The sequence below is a fragment of the Colossoma macropomum genome, unplaced genomic scaffold, assembly GCF_904425465.1.
Source record: "Colossoma macropomum unplaced genomic scaffold, Colossoma_macropomum, whole genome shotgun sequence".
Lineage (NCBI taxonomy): Eukaryota > Metazoa > Chordata > Actinopteri > Characiformes > Serrasalmidae > Colossoma > Colossoma macropomum.
The window spans coordinates 17,807,524-17,823,131 of NW_023494785.1; the positions used below are offsets into that span (position 1 = coordinate 17,807,524).

At 38.7% G+C, this 15,608-nt stretch overlaps 1 protein-coding gene across 1 annotated transcript in view; it reads right to left on the reverse strand.

Moving 5' to 3' along the window:
- Nucleotides 1-1,492: 1,492 nt before the first annotated feature.
- The window catches only part of gask1a (golgi associated kinase 1A), a 30,056-nt gene continuing 15,940 nt past the window's right edge, over nucleotides 1,493-15,608 (reverse strand). The window contains exons 2-5 of the mRNA XM_036585559.1: nucleotides 12,759-14,090; nucleotides 4,703-4,825; nucleotides 2,718-2,821; nucleotides 1,493-2,023 (exon numbers count right to left, since the gene is read on the reverse strand). Of these exons, the coding sequence (XP_036441452.1) occupies nucleotides 1,819-2,023; nucleotides 2,718-2,821; nucleotides 4,703-4,825; nucleotides 12,759-14,090 (1,764 nt within the window). The 3' untranslated portion in view covers nucleotides 1,493-1,818. The remainder of the gene's footprint in view (nucleotides 2,024-2,717; nucleotides 2,822-4,702; nucleotides 4,826-12,758; nucleotides 14,091-15,608) is intronic.

Consider the following 15,608-nt stretch of genomic DNA (forward strand, 5'->3'; position numbering starts at 1 on the left):
TGGAGAATTTGTTGTATATGGTTCTATATAGCACCAAAAAGGATTCTTCTATTGTTGTGACGTGAAGCTTAACAACAATAACAATTGCAGAACCCTTTCTGGTGCTATGTAGAACCCTTTTGAAAAATGTTCTATATAAAACCATATACAACACATTTTCTATAAATCTAAGAACAATTTCACCATACAAGGAACCCTTTAAGCATGAAAATGGATCTTTGAGTGTTCATGGTTCTATATAGAACTTATTAGAAATTTTAAGAACCTTAAATATTTCTTCTTAATGTTACTTGACCTAATGTGTCTTCATTTTAAAAAATGTAAAAATTCAAAAATGTTGTTTACACTGCACTATGTATGTTTTTGTTTAAAAAATAGACTGAAGTACACACTTTAAGCATTGAAAAGGGTTCTGTATAGCACCAAAAAGGATTCTTCTATTGTTACAAGATTCACATTGTGACAATTAAAGAATCATTTTTGGTGCTATACAGAACCCTTTTCAAAAAGGTTCTATATAGAACCATCTATAGCACATCCCCCATCGATTTAAATCAGAACCACAAAGAGCCCTTTAATCATGCAAATGGTTCTTTGAGTATTCTTGGTTCTATATAGAACCATTTTCTATATATATAGTTCTATACAGAACTCTTGAAGAACCATCATTTTTAACAGTGTAGCATTACTGAGTCAGGAGAAAAACCACAAAAATATTGTGTGCATGTGCTGCTGCGAGTCACCTTGTAAAATCTGAAGTAGTAATCTTAAATTACTGTGTCCACCGGATTCATAGATGTTTTTGGACCACATCATCTGTTTTTATGTATTAACATCACAACCACAGGCCTAAAAGAAGGTTTCGCTCTGTGTTTAGGTGTTAAATGCAAATTAAAACCATACTGATGAAGATATGATCACAATAGTAGATCATTCACTTACATCCTCAGAAGACACGCCCTTCACCAAGTTTTGAAAGAGTTCTCTTTGAATAGTCTTTCAATGCGCTTGCAATCATCAGACTAATCCACTCGGAGAAGGGGTCTGAAGCACAACCAATGTTACAAAATGTTCTTCTACATGTTGTGTGCAATTATACATTTCCACCACAGAGGTCTCCAAATCCCCTTACATAGTGTAGCTTTAAAAAAATCAAAAAGGTTTTGCATGTGATATCATACTTTTGGACCCCACTGTGTAATAAATGTAATAAATGAATATTAAATATTATGTGAAGAACTTACAATACCTATTTCATGTATTTGTCTTCATAACATGTCAGAATAGCGTCCTCTGGCCAAATTCTGTTAATAAATCTCTCATATGAGTGCTGACCTATTCTCTTTAAACAAAAAGTATGAACCAAAACAGTGTGTTTTTGTGCACACAACAGAAGTATAACTCACAAACATGTCATGTGGAGACTGACACTCACTCATACCTCAGCTAAAACACTGAAGAATGGGTCTTGTAAGATAAGTATATTTCAACTGAGCAATGTAGCAGAGCTTAGAGGCCATTTCCCTCCCTTGGCTGTGCCTTTCGGTTCTCTACACTCCACAGATGACTAAGAGATTTGATCATAGACATATTTGGACCCCTTCTTTCATATTTTTGAGGACACACAACAAGATAACAAGTTTTACAGCCTTACTAGTACAAATCTTTTCTCATGACTGCACAGCAGAGAGACTTCATTGTGCATAGTCCAACCAAGTGCAGCACCATATTTGGTATGCCCTTATGCAGAGAGCTCTTTAAAACCACTACTTGCAAACTTTACCTTTCTTTGGAAATAGTAAGATAATTTTAGTTAAATTAGTTCCACATGTTAGTGTTAAGTCTCTTCTCCTGGAGGTGCTGCAGTAGGGCTCTGGCTCTCTGCTGGATGGTGTGGATGGTGGCTCTCAGGCCTGGTGCTCCTCCTCTGCTCTCCCACAGCTCCTTATCCACAGACAGCGAGTGCAAGAGCAGCTGCTCCAGGCAGCCTGACCGCAGCACTCGTATGGCTCTCTCTGGAAACCTGAAATCACAAAATGCTTTGGACTCAGGTTAAGTGTCCTCAGTTAATTAATACATTATTTTGGGGTTAGAAAGGTCTTTGCCATGGAAAAACTAAAATCACATTTTCACAAGGTACCATCCATCCAACCTATGGCGGTTTAGTAATATTAGACCATTACTCCTGGTCCCTTCATCCTGAAATGTTCACACAATGTAAAGAGCAGCTGCTGTGCTTAAATAATGTAGAAAAAATAAAAATTAATAATTTTAAAATTTTTAAAGTGGAGATACATGTTTTGTTCCTGATGTCCCTGAGAATTTCAGTATCAGTATAAGCAGTATGTTCTGTACCTTTCAACTCTTTCTACTGCTTTTACACCCAATACAGGGCAGCCAATCAGAACAGAGGTCATTTACATATATTTGTCTTAAGGCACAGTGACACTCTACTGTTTTATTCCAAGGGATAAATGTTGGTTGTAAAAAAAGCCTTGTGAAAATGAATTATTTTAGCTACTGCTTAATTATTACGTTTGCAAATTTCAAGGTCAAAGAGGGAATAGACTGAGTGATGACTGATGAGTAATGTATTTGTGGAAATTTTGTAAACATCAGCCCTTATTCAGTACACTTATACAGGGACTTCATGAATACAGATTTGCAGTTCTCTCTCTCTATATATATAACAGTAATGATTCACCATCAGCGCTTACTCATAAATGCCCTCAACCAGTCTGAAGTTAAGGTTGTCGTGTGGGTGATGCGGTCTGCCTGCATTATCTATGAAGACCAGTCTAGAGGGATCAGACCCCCGAACCTGTGAGAGAGAGAGAGAGTGACAGAGAGAGAGACCACCTGATCATATAGTTGACTGTACACTGCAATAATCAAATACATAAAGTGAAATACACAAATACAGTGCATACAAACTAAAAAGCAAGCTGTAAAATAATAAATCTCTAAAGCAGACCAAACAAAAAGCTATATAATACAACACTGCAAAAGTTAAAGGACCACTGTTTTGTTATTTAAATTTCCATTTAAAACTGACATTAAGTTATTTTCAGTGTCAGAAAAATATACAAAAACATTCAACATTCAACACAAAATCGCATAAAATAAATTAAATGTATTTAATTTACATACTGTAAATATTGTAAATTAAATAATTACATACTGTAAATTGAATAAATGAAAGGGTGTTCTCTGACATTGGCACAGTACTGTATAAAATGCTAACAAAGAGACCACCAGACCGAACAGATAATATTAAAAACAGACATATTGTGTTTCTAGCTGTTATATAATGTGTTAATGTGGATCGTGTGCTTCGACAGAAGCCATACTGCTATAGCTGGCACACAGCCTGCTGAATGCTGTTGGTGCATGGATAATTTGCAGTATTTCTCCAGTCATCTGAATAAAGCTGTGAGGGATGCAGCAGTGCTGCAGGCGAGCTGAGCAAATCCCCTCACCCTACCCAAACCATGACCACCACCATCTCCACACTCTAATGCTATTTCTCTGAGTCTTGAGCGACTGGTAAGTGTTAAAGCCCTGCAAAAGGTTCACCTTTCATGGCTTTCATGTCCTTTTTCCTACTCATTCCACTGCACATTCCTCCAAGGGCAAGTAAATCAAAGGAAATGATTTCATCATCATTTTGTGGGATTTGTAATCGACAGGTTTAGCCTGTTTATACACCTGCAGTGTAAAACACAACACCAAGCTTAGCCTACTTCAGCATCATTTCAGAAGTGTAAAACGTACCTGTGAGAACGTTACAAACATCATTTCCAAGATTGTTCCTCCCTGAAAACCTACTGTGAACATTTGTAAACATATAAATAATAATGGCTTCCTTCATTTATAAATTATTCATTAATTCTATACACTGAAATAAACTAAAAATGAACGAAAAAACCCGAAAATGAAAGTGTCGTGGGTGGACCAGAGTTACTTGTTTTTAATTAAATGCATTTATTTATTTATTTTTAATAAAAGTTTAAACAGACAAATAGCATGTTTAATAACTGTAGGGTGTTTAAGTTCATTAGTATCTGCGAGAGAAAGAGCAAGAAAAAGAAAAAGACCTTCAGTAAAGTATCAAACTTAGAGTTTGATCTTGAAAATGATATGAGATGTTGCTCTGGCAGTTACGAAAGAGTGTAATACAATGATAAATGGAACGTTCTATCAGATGAACTCCTGCTCAGCACAGGAAAATAGGAATTTTTTTTCATCACGATTGCAACAGACCCTGCCAACTTCAGCGGCTCTCTTGTTATCCCCAGGCAAGTCACTATTACTACATGCATCTGGAGATAAAAAAGTGCAATAGTGTTATGTTTCACTGAAGCCACTGTGTCATCATTTATGCATGCATCCTCTCAAAGGAAGTCAAACAGACTTCACACACAAGCGACTTTGGGCCTGAACAGCTCAAGGACTCGGGGGGGGGAAGATGCTTCAACATGAAAATGATGTTTATCACAACAGTTTAAAAAATACATAGCAATAACAACAAAATTGCCTCAAAATAAATATGCTTAAAGGCTCACGGCCTGCAAAGCAGTTACTGAAAAATGCTTGTTGATTAAGTGATGCAGTGTCAACTTAATTATTCGGGTTCATTTAAAGGACTTTCATACTTCTGAATAGTCAGACAGACAGAACAAAGTGAGATAATTCAATTTACCAAAATGTGCACCAGCATTAAATCTTTGGGGTTTGCACATTTGACATTCAGGAGGTTTTCCACACACATATCAGCAGGGTCGGGCCGGAAGCCACAGCAGTATCGGTCTAGTCTGTCATTCACCTGGAGAAAAACAGAGGAACACATGAATATAAACACTCATAGAAAAAGAAACTCATTCTTACACATTAACAATCTGTGTATATTAGTGTTAAATTACAAATAAAATCTCATATCTCATGATGGTAACTTTGAAGGCATCAAACTTTCTTAAGTTGTAATGGAAGTCAAGGTAACAATTTTTTTCCAAGTAATTTTCATCATCATCTTTAACCGCTTGGTCCAGCTAGGCTTGTGCTAGCAGTGGGGAAAGCAGAGAATCCCCCGCAATGTCCTCCAGCTCATTCTGGAGGACCCCAAGCTGCTCCTAGGCCAACTTAGAGATATAAGCCCTCCAGAGGGTCCTAGGATGACCTCAAGGTCTCGTCCCAGGAGGCTGCGCCTGGTAAATCTCCAGTGGGAGGCGTCCAGGAGGCATCCTAATCAGATGCTTGAAGCACCTCAAGTGGCCCCTCTCAATGTGGAGGAGTAGTGGCTCTACTTTAAGCTCCTCCTGGATGTCGATGGAAGTAAGCAAGTAATTTTGGACCATTTTATTAGTATGTTTATTATGAAAGTTTAACACAAGGCAGAGGGCAACTGACCTTTAAATTATGTAAATATATTTCAGAATTATACTGACATATTTTGAAACATATGTAAATATATTTTCTTGCCATACGGGATAATCAATGTTTTTATACCTGGTCTACTTTGAAACAATTGAAGATCAGTATCAGTTTCTGGCCGTGTAACAGTTTTTCTGAAGGTTGTTTGGTAGGAAAATAAACTAAAAGGGGCCACAAATGAAGCAGATTTCTTACTGATTGTGCAACTTTCGTCTGAACTAACTCCACCCAATAAAATGGCCTATTTATGATTATGGAATGTTTATTAATCACAGAGGAATTGCAAATCTGGTGTTCAGGAAGAAAATGCAATATTATACAAAATGTTTCTGGCAAGGAGGAAGGTAACTCCTTTAATAGTCCTGCTGTTGTTTGGTTAGGGTAATCTTTGCTCTTGTGTGGTTGGTATACAGCTGATTTGGTGGTGAGAGCAAACTGCAGGTTGAAGCGCGGTGAGATGTGCTCCTGAGGGGCTCGAGGTGTGTGTTTTACCGGGACAGTCTAAGTTAACACTTTCCTCCTGTATTCTGGCTCTCACACATCCCTGCTACATCACAGACAGCTGTGAAAAGCTGCTCCAAGAACTTGAGGTGATACCTGTTTTTATGTTAACACGTTAACTATTGAGCACAGGAGCAAAACCTAGATAAGAAAACACACTGTTGCTTCAAAACCTTTTTTGTAAGGCACTTGAAAACATTAGCTTTACACTGGGTGAATGTTTCACGATGAATTTAAAAATAGAAAGGGTCCATCATTACTTGGAATAAAATCTCATTACATTAACACAGACTTAAGTTTAGGAAATTTTTCCATTCTACTATAAAGTTTCAATTTTAGAGACACAAGGTTTTGTTGTGACAGTGGCAGGATGTTGCTGAGCATGCTCCAGGCAGTCTGAGGAACCTAACCGCACTGTAAGGAGGACCACAAATAAAGTAATTTATAATAAGACACATCTGCCACGTCCTAATATGGGATACCCAGATCATGAAGACATGAGTCAGATATCATAAAACCACATGATATGTATTTTTTATTCATGTTAGTGTTAATTCAATGTGACAGCCTCTGTCGTAGTGTAACAGTATCACAGGCAGACAATATTCAGTACATTATGTATTCTTTCACTGTGGCAGACTGAAACACATCCTATCTGCATCCAGCCAGCACAGAGGCAACCTTAGGGTTTTCTTGCCTAATCCTAACAACTAGCACCACCAGTGAACCACACTGACTGCCACAAACCATTTCCACTGAGGAAGATTCTGCACTGTAAATTCTAAATATTGTATTGTTTCACAAGTCTTTGCCTTAGTCAGCTAGGCAGATCATCAGCAGACACACTGAGTAATGTGCTGAATTTACTTTATTCAGATTTCCACATGAATAAAACATATTGCATCCACACAAATACTGCCAAAAGTATGTAAACTGAAAGACAGAATAGCATTCATTGAAATGATTTAATTAATGTGGAAATTACTAAGTACCTTTTCATCCATGCCCACACACCACTGCTCAAAAACCTGAATACGTTGTTTTATACATTGTTTTTTGTTAGCTTATTTGACAGCAATATAAGGCATAAATGAAGAGTTTCTGTCCAAAGCACATTTCAGACCACTTTCAAATTTTTATTTTTTTTGTTTTATGTTGTTGGGAGTTGGCTTTCACATACAAGAAATATCAATGCAATATTATTATTAACACCACCTTTGTTATATGATTCTCATTATACTTCAGCTGTTATTCCTTTCAAAAACTTTTTATATCCAAAATTGTTACAAGTGTATATAAACTGGAATAAAACTCTTCAAATAATGTAAACCCCACCTCAAATGGCATTGATTGAATGTTTTATTCAGTTTTGTTTATTTTGGGGAAACAAGAACTTCTAGTATCTGCCTTGAATATGGATCAACGCTTTGCAAAAACAAATCATACTTTTATTATAACTACTGCTATACAGCTTTCTAGGAATCAGTCCAGCTCCACTCATCTGGACACATCTAAAATGTCTTTATATTTTAAGCTTCTTGCAAATTACTGTACACATGTGAAGTTGTATCGTACGTCATCAGTTGCACAGTACTATTGTCAGACAGTCTGTTGTGTTTTGTCTTTGACAGAAAAAGGCTGTTCAAGCTGTTCAACTGACATGAAGAATAAGCCACCACAGACGGTTGTTTTTGTGTGATGTGTAGAGGTAGGCGATTTTTAATACACTGTTACAACAGAAAAACACTCGCCTGCAACATATTGGTTTGCTTTGACTAACATGCAGCGATACCTCTTTTATTATTAAGATCTTCAAAGACAAGTCTTTTTTTATTGATGAGAACTGTTTCATTCCAGCAACTACACTGTGTTCTTTAATACTCATCATGATGCTCAATGCAGGCAACTGTGGTTAACCAATTAGAATGTAATCAAAATGTAGCTTAACCTGCAATAAATATGAGACACTCCTTGTGCACACAATTATATGCAAAAGTTTGAACACCCCTGGTCAAATAACATGTTTTGTTGATTTGCTAACACTTCATCTATATAGAGAACACACTTAAATACAGCATTTTCTTCAAATGTTACTGCTCTATTTCTAGGTGCAATTTCACAAAGGTCACAGTTTATTCATTTACAATATGTTAAATTCAGCAGATAAACAGTAGTTGTGCATTAAAATGTACAAAAGGGTGTTCTCTGTAGAGAACATGTTAACTTATTTTCACTTAGAAAAAGTTAGTGTTTGGGCTGCATGACTGATGCAATCTTAACCTAATCACAGTGTGTCCTGGGGCTTTTCAGGCTGTTCACCTGGCTTTTTACTTTTCAAGTGAAATCTGAACGTGATCAGACCACAAAAAACACATGCTGATCCAAGGTATAAACAGGCCCACAGATGAGCACAAATGCACACATACACATACACGAGTGTATGTGTGCACCCCACATCATAAACAGGGGTAGAAAACTGAAGTCACTGTCAACTATAGAAATAACAAATCACAGCAGAACAATAATCATGTGTTGGCCACAGCTTGCGTAGAGAAACTTTATTCATGAACCTGAATATTGGCAGTCTGCCAAATACTGTTCATTATTAAGGGAATACAATGTAACCTGATTAGTGATTGAACTGTTTGTAGTGGCTGATCGCAGTTATTATATGCTCCTCTCAAGAGCTGCTCTGAAGGAGAGCCAACCATGTCAAAGTTCTCAGTCCCTCAGTTCAGACAGAGCACAGAAGCTCTGCTGTTCCTGAGGTGACAGTCAAAGTGTCCTTCACACTGTTTCACGCTTATGGGTGTTAAGTTGCGCCTCAGTGCCATCAGGGCTGTAAATGAGGAGCTGGGAACAAGTGTTCACGGCCCCACTCAGCAATTTCACCAGATCAATACCGCGCTATTAGCTGTTGGCTGCCTTACACTTATTGACTTTTCTCTTCGTGACTACTTATGTTTTATTCATAACTTATCTGTGAACACACATGCACACACACACACACACACACGCACACACACACTTATTTTTATGCCTGGTCAGGATGTAAGTCTTACATGCAGTACTGGGCAAAAATCCCAGGCATGCAAGAAAATGATCTTTAAAGCCATTTATCCGGGCAGTAAGTGTTTATATGTTCAAAAAAAGAATGATTACAAATAAATAAATAAATAAATACACCATACATTATATTTTTATGTCTGTCAGCGTGTTAGCTTGACCATTTCAAAACTCCCTGAGGAAGTCCAGTATTTACAGTATGCATCCAGTACCCACTTCAGTCCTTCATTAAATTAAAGCAGGTGCAGGAAGGAGACAGGAATCAAATCTGTGGTCAAATTACATGTATAAAAGTACACATCCTCTACAGGCAACACATCTGCAAATTTGATGTTAAGTACAATTCATTTGCTGAATTAGACATACTAGAAAAAGAAGAAAAAGAAAGAAACCTCAAAATTGGCCTGTGCAATTTTATTGTGCATTTTATATCTTATGTTTTATTTTATTACTCAAAAAAAGAAAAATGCTGTTTTTAAGTGTGCTCTCTGTAGAGGAAGTGTTAACTTTTTTCACTTAGAAAATCAACAAAACATGTAATTTGACCAGGGGCACCCAAACTGTTGCATATGATTATATATGTAATGAATGTAACTCTAAACCCTAACATTACCCTCAACAACCAAAAAGAAATGATTTGCCTTTTCAGTTAAAAAAAGGAAACATATAACTTTGGGAAAAAGAACTTTGCAAGGTCAAGATTTTTGTCAGGGTTTTGTCCTGACATTGTAGGTTATCCCTGCTTACCTCTCTCTCTCTCTTTCGTTTTGATCCTGAAAGCATGTATAATACACTTAGAGCTTAATTCAGTCTTTCCATTTTTATTTTATTTATAACTCATAACCAGTTTGCATTGCATTCCATGTCATTTCTGAGTAATGAGCCTCAGAATGTAATAAGACTGGGAATTTAAGGTGATAATTTTAGCTACCATTTTTCTACTTTTCAAATAAACTCACCAAATCAGATTTTCAGAGATTTTCAAGACATGGTCCACAGCACACTATGCAGATATGACTTAAACCCTTGAGACATTCTCAGCATTACTAACATGTAATATAACTCTATATCATACACAGTCTTCTCTTTATGGCTGGGCTTGCTAATATAATCATATTTCCTTCTACTGTATATTATGTATATACTGTATATATGCTCACAAAGAGCAGAAATTGTTTAAGAAAGTATATTGAGAAGATATGCAAGGAAATAATTAGCCTATCACTCTCAGTCTGTTATTTATCACCTTTTAGGTGAGACTTCGCTCTTGTTGTGTTGGAGAGACTAGCGCTCTCACGATCACATCATTTTTCTCATCACCATGGTAACTGTTTCTAATGTCTGAGAAAGCGTTTTGTGCACCCATTCTTTAGAGGGTGAGTGCGCCGGTGTGTTAACAGGCAGGAAGAGAAGAGTAAACAAAGGCCGAGTCCTCTAATACCTGCTAATAACGGTCTCCTCCCTAATTGAAGTTCTCCACTGACTGCAGTTGTTTATGAAGCAGTGAGACACATGTCCCCTATAGGGTGCTGTTACACCTAAGAACTCCATTAGGATTCTTTCTGTAGCCCTTAATAGTGTCATTAAATATAATTGGTGGATTACACTTGCCTTTAACTCTCACTGTGACACTCTCACTTTGACACAAATGCTGAACATATCCAAGATTGTGGCTTACAGAGAGGATAATTAAACTAAGCAGATATATACTCACAGTAATTACATGCAGTCTTTTTATTTATACATTTAATAAACTACAACCCAACTGTTGTAAAACCTGTCTGTGATTCACAAAGGAATGAACTGCCCAATATGTAGTCCACTCTGCAAACACAGCCATGAAATTCTGTGACCAGACTAATCAAAAGAACCCATATATGAGGAGCAAGCCCAACAAAACTCAAGGCTCATTATAAACTATATAAGGGTGGGGTGGGCTTTCTGACAGGAAAAAGTAACAACTATGATGATAAAAAAAAGCTAATCAAGATCTCCACATGGTAGCTTTCAATCTTTCCTTGGCAGGTGAGTCACTGTTTACTTGGCACTGCCGTCCATTTCATACTGTGAATCATAAAATAACTGTTAATCAGAGTAGTTTAAACAAAGAAGCTCCAATACAGAACACCGAAATAACCATAAAAGTGTTTCGGGTTTTTGGTTGAACTAACTTTTTTGACTGCCCCTGATGTTCAGTATGAAACAGATATATTATGTTTAATGTAATGTTCAAAATAAAACTTTATTATATGCAAAAAAGCAGTATTGCCCCAGACTCTGCTTACTGGAGTTATGAAATAACTTTTGGGGAAGGACCATGACTGAAGCTCCCGCTCTTTCAAATCAAACATCCTGTAAATTTCCATCTCCACCTAGTGTTTCCTGCAACAATGTTTTTGCAAAGTTTTCAGCCCATTCCCTCCCTGTTCCTCAGTTCAATTCCAGTTCATCAAAGGGGAGGTCCAGCTTTATAGCTCAAGCAGAAGCCACCCAGTCCAAGTTCTCAAAGTTCTCTTCCCTCATTCAGTCATACAGTCTCTTATAGTTCAAGGATATACTGAAGGTGTGGTCTGAACTAGCAATCATTTTGTTTAATTACTTATCACTTGTGCAGATTCTACACTTTGAATCAAGGAGAAACACTATATTGCCAAAAGTATGTGAACACCTGGGCATCACAACTATATGAGATTGTTGGACATCCCATTCCAAAACCTTGGGTATTAATATGTTAATAAGCTTCCTCCTCTTTTGAGCTATAACAGCCTCTACCTTTTGGGTAGACTTTCCACAAGATTTTGGAGTGTGTCTGTAGGAATTTGTGAGCATTCTGTTAGAAGAGTATTTGTGAGGTCAGGCACTGATATTGGACAAGAAAGTTGATGTTCCAATTCATCCCAAAGATGTTCAGTGGGGTTGAGGTCAGGGCTCTGTGCAGACCACTGGAGTTGCTCCACACCAAACTCATCAAATCAAGTCTTTTATGTACCTCACTTTGTGCACAGGGCACAGTCATGCTGGAATAGGAAAGGGCCTTCCCCAAAATGTTGCCACAAAGATGGAAGCAATTAATTGTCATAAATGTCTTTGTATGCTGTAGCTTTAACATTACCCTTCACTGGAACTAAGGGGCCCAAACCCTGAAAAACAGACTCAGACCATTATCCCTCCTCCACCAAACTCTACCGTTGGCACTGTGCACTCTGCTAGGTAGCATTCTCTTGGCATCTGCCAAATCCAGATTCGTCCATCAGACTGCCAGATAGTGAAATGTGATTCGCTACTTCTGAGAACACATTTCCACTGTTCCAGAAAACTTACAGCTGGCCAGGGGAGATCTATCAGCACACACATTTCACAAACTGACTTGTAGCAAAGGAGGCATTTTATGCCAGAGCCACGTTTAAAGTCACTGAGTTCTTCAGTATGACCCACTCTACTGCCAGTGTTTGTCTGGGGAGATTGCATGGCCATGTGCTTGGTTTTACATATCTGCTAGCACTGGGTGAGGCAAAAACACCTGAACTCACTAACTAGGAGGGGTGCCCACATACTTCATCTAGTGTATGTCATGATGATTTGAACCTTCACTCTTAAAAATAAAGTGTCTTAAATGGTCCTTGGATGTTTCTAGAAAAAAATAAAACGTTTAATCGGTATAGAACCTTTGCATTTGCAGATATACAGATATTTAATATGTAATCTAGACTGAATTTACAGTAAAACAATAATTTCTAGGCTTCGAAGGATTAACCTCTCACCTGTAGCAGGAAGTCAAACAGCGCCAGTCGTGCCCACTCTGAATGGTGCACTCCTACACACCCAGATGAGTTCAAAGGCACCTTCTTGCCACACCTGGTCTTCAGTAAAGCCTGGTACTGGGGCCAGGTGAGAGAGAAAGAGTTCTGGTCATTATCATCATCATCTAGATGCTGAATATCTGGGTCCCACCACACCACAGGTCTCGGAGAACCATTGGTATATTTATATGGAAGGTGATCGCTGTGGAATGTCCTTAGCACTGCAGGGAGACTCCTGTTCAGACCCAGGACCCTGTCTAAGTGGAAGGCAAATACCTCAAACCAGTCACTGGGGCGCTTGATTAGAGCACAGTTTCCTGTTTGGCAGATTTTGCTATGGCCCCCAACTAGTGAAGAAGTATCATTGTGACCACCAAGTCCCACCTGGAGCACTTGTCCATGGCCTGGAATTCTGGCTTTGCTCAGCACAGTGCCCCTGGCAAGCAAATGCATCTTCTCCACATCTTCACGACTAAGCCAGGGTAGAGATTCTGCTTTGGTCCAGTTCAAGCCTTCAGCTTTATTATGTGAGGTTTCACACCAACCAGCCATAAAGCCCTTTCCCTCAGCCCCTGCCCCAGAGATACTGTTGTTCTCCACCGGAAAGTGGTGCCTCCTCTTCTCAGCTGGCTTTGCTTGTCTTTCATGTGTTTTGGTTTTTCCTGGGCCCCATTTAAGTTCCGCAGACTGCCCCACCAGCTTCTCTGGCTTAGACCCATCTGGAGTACATTTGTGCCTGCATGGCTTAATGTAAGGGTGGAGACTCTGCACACTGGCAGGCTGTGGTATGGTTTGATCAGGTCTGGGAAGAGGAAGCTGGATGACATATTTGAAGTCACTGCCATTGCCTGGTTTGTTAGCAAGTCTACGCTTTGCACTGGCTGTAAACATCTGGGATGAGTGTTTGCTTTTGCCTTGTTTTGATTTTGTAAATGTCCTTTTTGTACTGTTTTTCATCTTCTTTTTCGTTGCTTGTTGGACTTTTTCATGCACATTGTTGCCTCTGTGTTGATGGTGGCCAACAACTAGTTGGTGCTTGGCTGAATCTTTATTTTTAGAAAGCTTCCAGGTTCCGCTATGGCCATTTGAAGGTAGCTGATGGAGAGGTAGTTTGGGGCCCGTCCTTTTTAGCCCAGTGGGCTGGTTATGGAGGGGCCGTCGTGAGGGCAGCCTCTTCTGTTGAGAGGGGGAGGGTGAGTGTGTGTTGATCATCACCGCTGAGAGGACAAGCAGAGACAGGGAGGCCACGATGTAGCGCCGCTTCACTCTCAGCTTTAGTCTTGCCCTCAGACCCTGAAAGACAGAGCAGAGAAACAGTGCTGATTAAGACAAATCATGCAGCCATAACTGCGAGCCAGAGTCCGTAAATCACAAAGATAACAAATCTTCCTTAAGCTCTAGGCAGAGAAAAGCAGAGGCAATGAGTACTACAAGGAATTCCATTCAGTATAAAATATATACAGCACACAGGCAAGAGAGTCATTATACTTTGTGGCGAATGTGGTAAATTTATATATAAAGGCTGAAGCCTGACATTTTCCAAATGTTCTGCATTCATTCTGGCCTGTGCGTCTCTACTGTGACGGGGAGATATGTTAAAAACAAAACATGTACAATGTAAGGCGAGATGTAATCTGGGCAAGAAATACTAGACTACAATAGCCTGCAGTATAGAGTAGGTGATGGCCTTCTGTCTGTCTGTCTGTTTTTTCTACAGGAATAAGCATGCATATGCACTTCTGACTACAGTGCTGTGTAAGATTCTTCCCATAAACATGCAGTGCAAACAGAAAACAGAGCAAAAGTCTCCAAAACAGATTGAAATGAACAGCACCATGCTCTTGAAACCATTCAAAACTTTTTTTGTCGACAGAGGAATCTGAGGGGAAGCGTCCTAAACATGTATTTAGCCCTCAGTGCCTTTCTTTAATTATCTCGCCCAAAGCAGTAATTTTGAGCCACATAGGGCAGACATTTCTCAACAACATATGTACATAAACAAATAAATGCAAAACATTTTTTTTTTCTAAATGATTATTAACAAACAACAAAAACTTTTGATCAGCTTTATAGACCAAAGTCAAATGTAGTTTCTTTTTGTGTAAGCAGGCTTTTTTGGTCAGTGCTGCTTTGCAAGTTTTAATTCACTGCATTTGCATATCTCATACAGGTTTTCGAATGTTTTGATCCACTGCATTTGCGTCTTACATACAACCTTGTCATCTCCTCAGAACCTTACATTTCCCTTTCAAGTGAAAAGGTGCATCTGACATGCTGATGCTGTATCTGCATGCAGGAAAGCGATGCCTGAGGCTAGAGGAATGTCTCAGCTCTGTAAGATCCCCTCGCTGTGGCTGAAAGTTTTTATGACTTTTCCAGATAGCGCCTATGAAAGGCTCCCATTATGTTGTGGGGTGAAGAATGTCATGCCTGCAGCACCGTCGGCCTGAAGTTCTTGTGGAGCAGCTGCCCCTGCCTGTGAGGAAACTAATGCACGGTCCTCAGAGCTGCAGGCCAGGACCTGCACTGTGTGAGAATTGCCTGTTTTAGGGAGGTCTGCTTGAGGGGAGATGGATTAATACTTAGGTAAGGGAAGTTTTATATTTAATGTTAGGGTAGGGTTTAGAGTTTGGCTTTAAAAAAGAAAGTTCAAAAGTGATTCATTAGTGGTTTATGACAGTCTGGATTAAAGAGTAAGGAGGCAGTCAAGAAGGCAGAGACATTCTGTAGAACTAACCAATACCAGCTTTCAGTTAAAAAAAACATTTAAAAGTGAATTCACCAAAAAATAAAAAGGTCTAAAGATGCCGA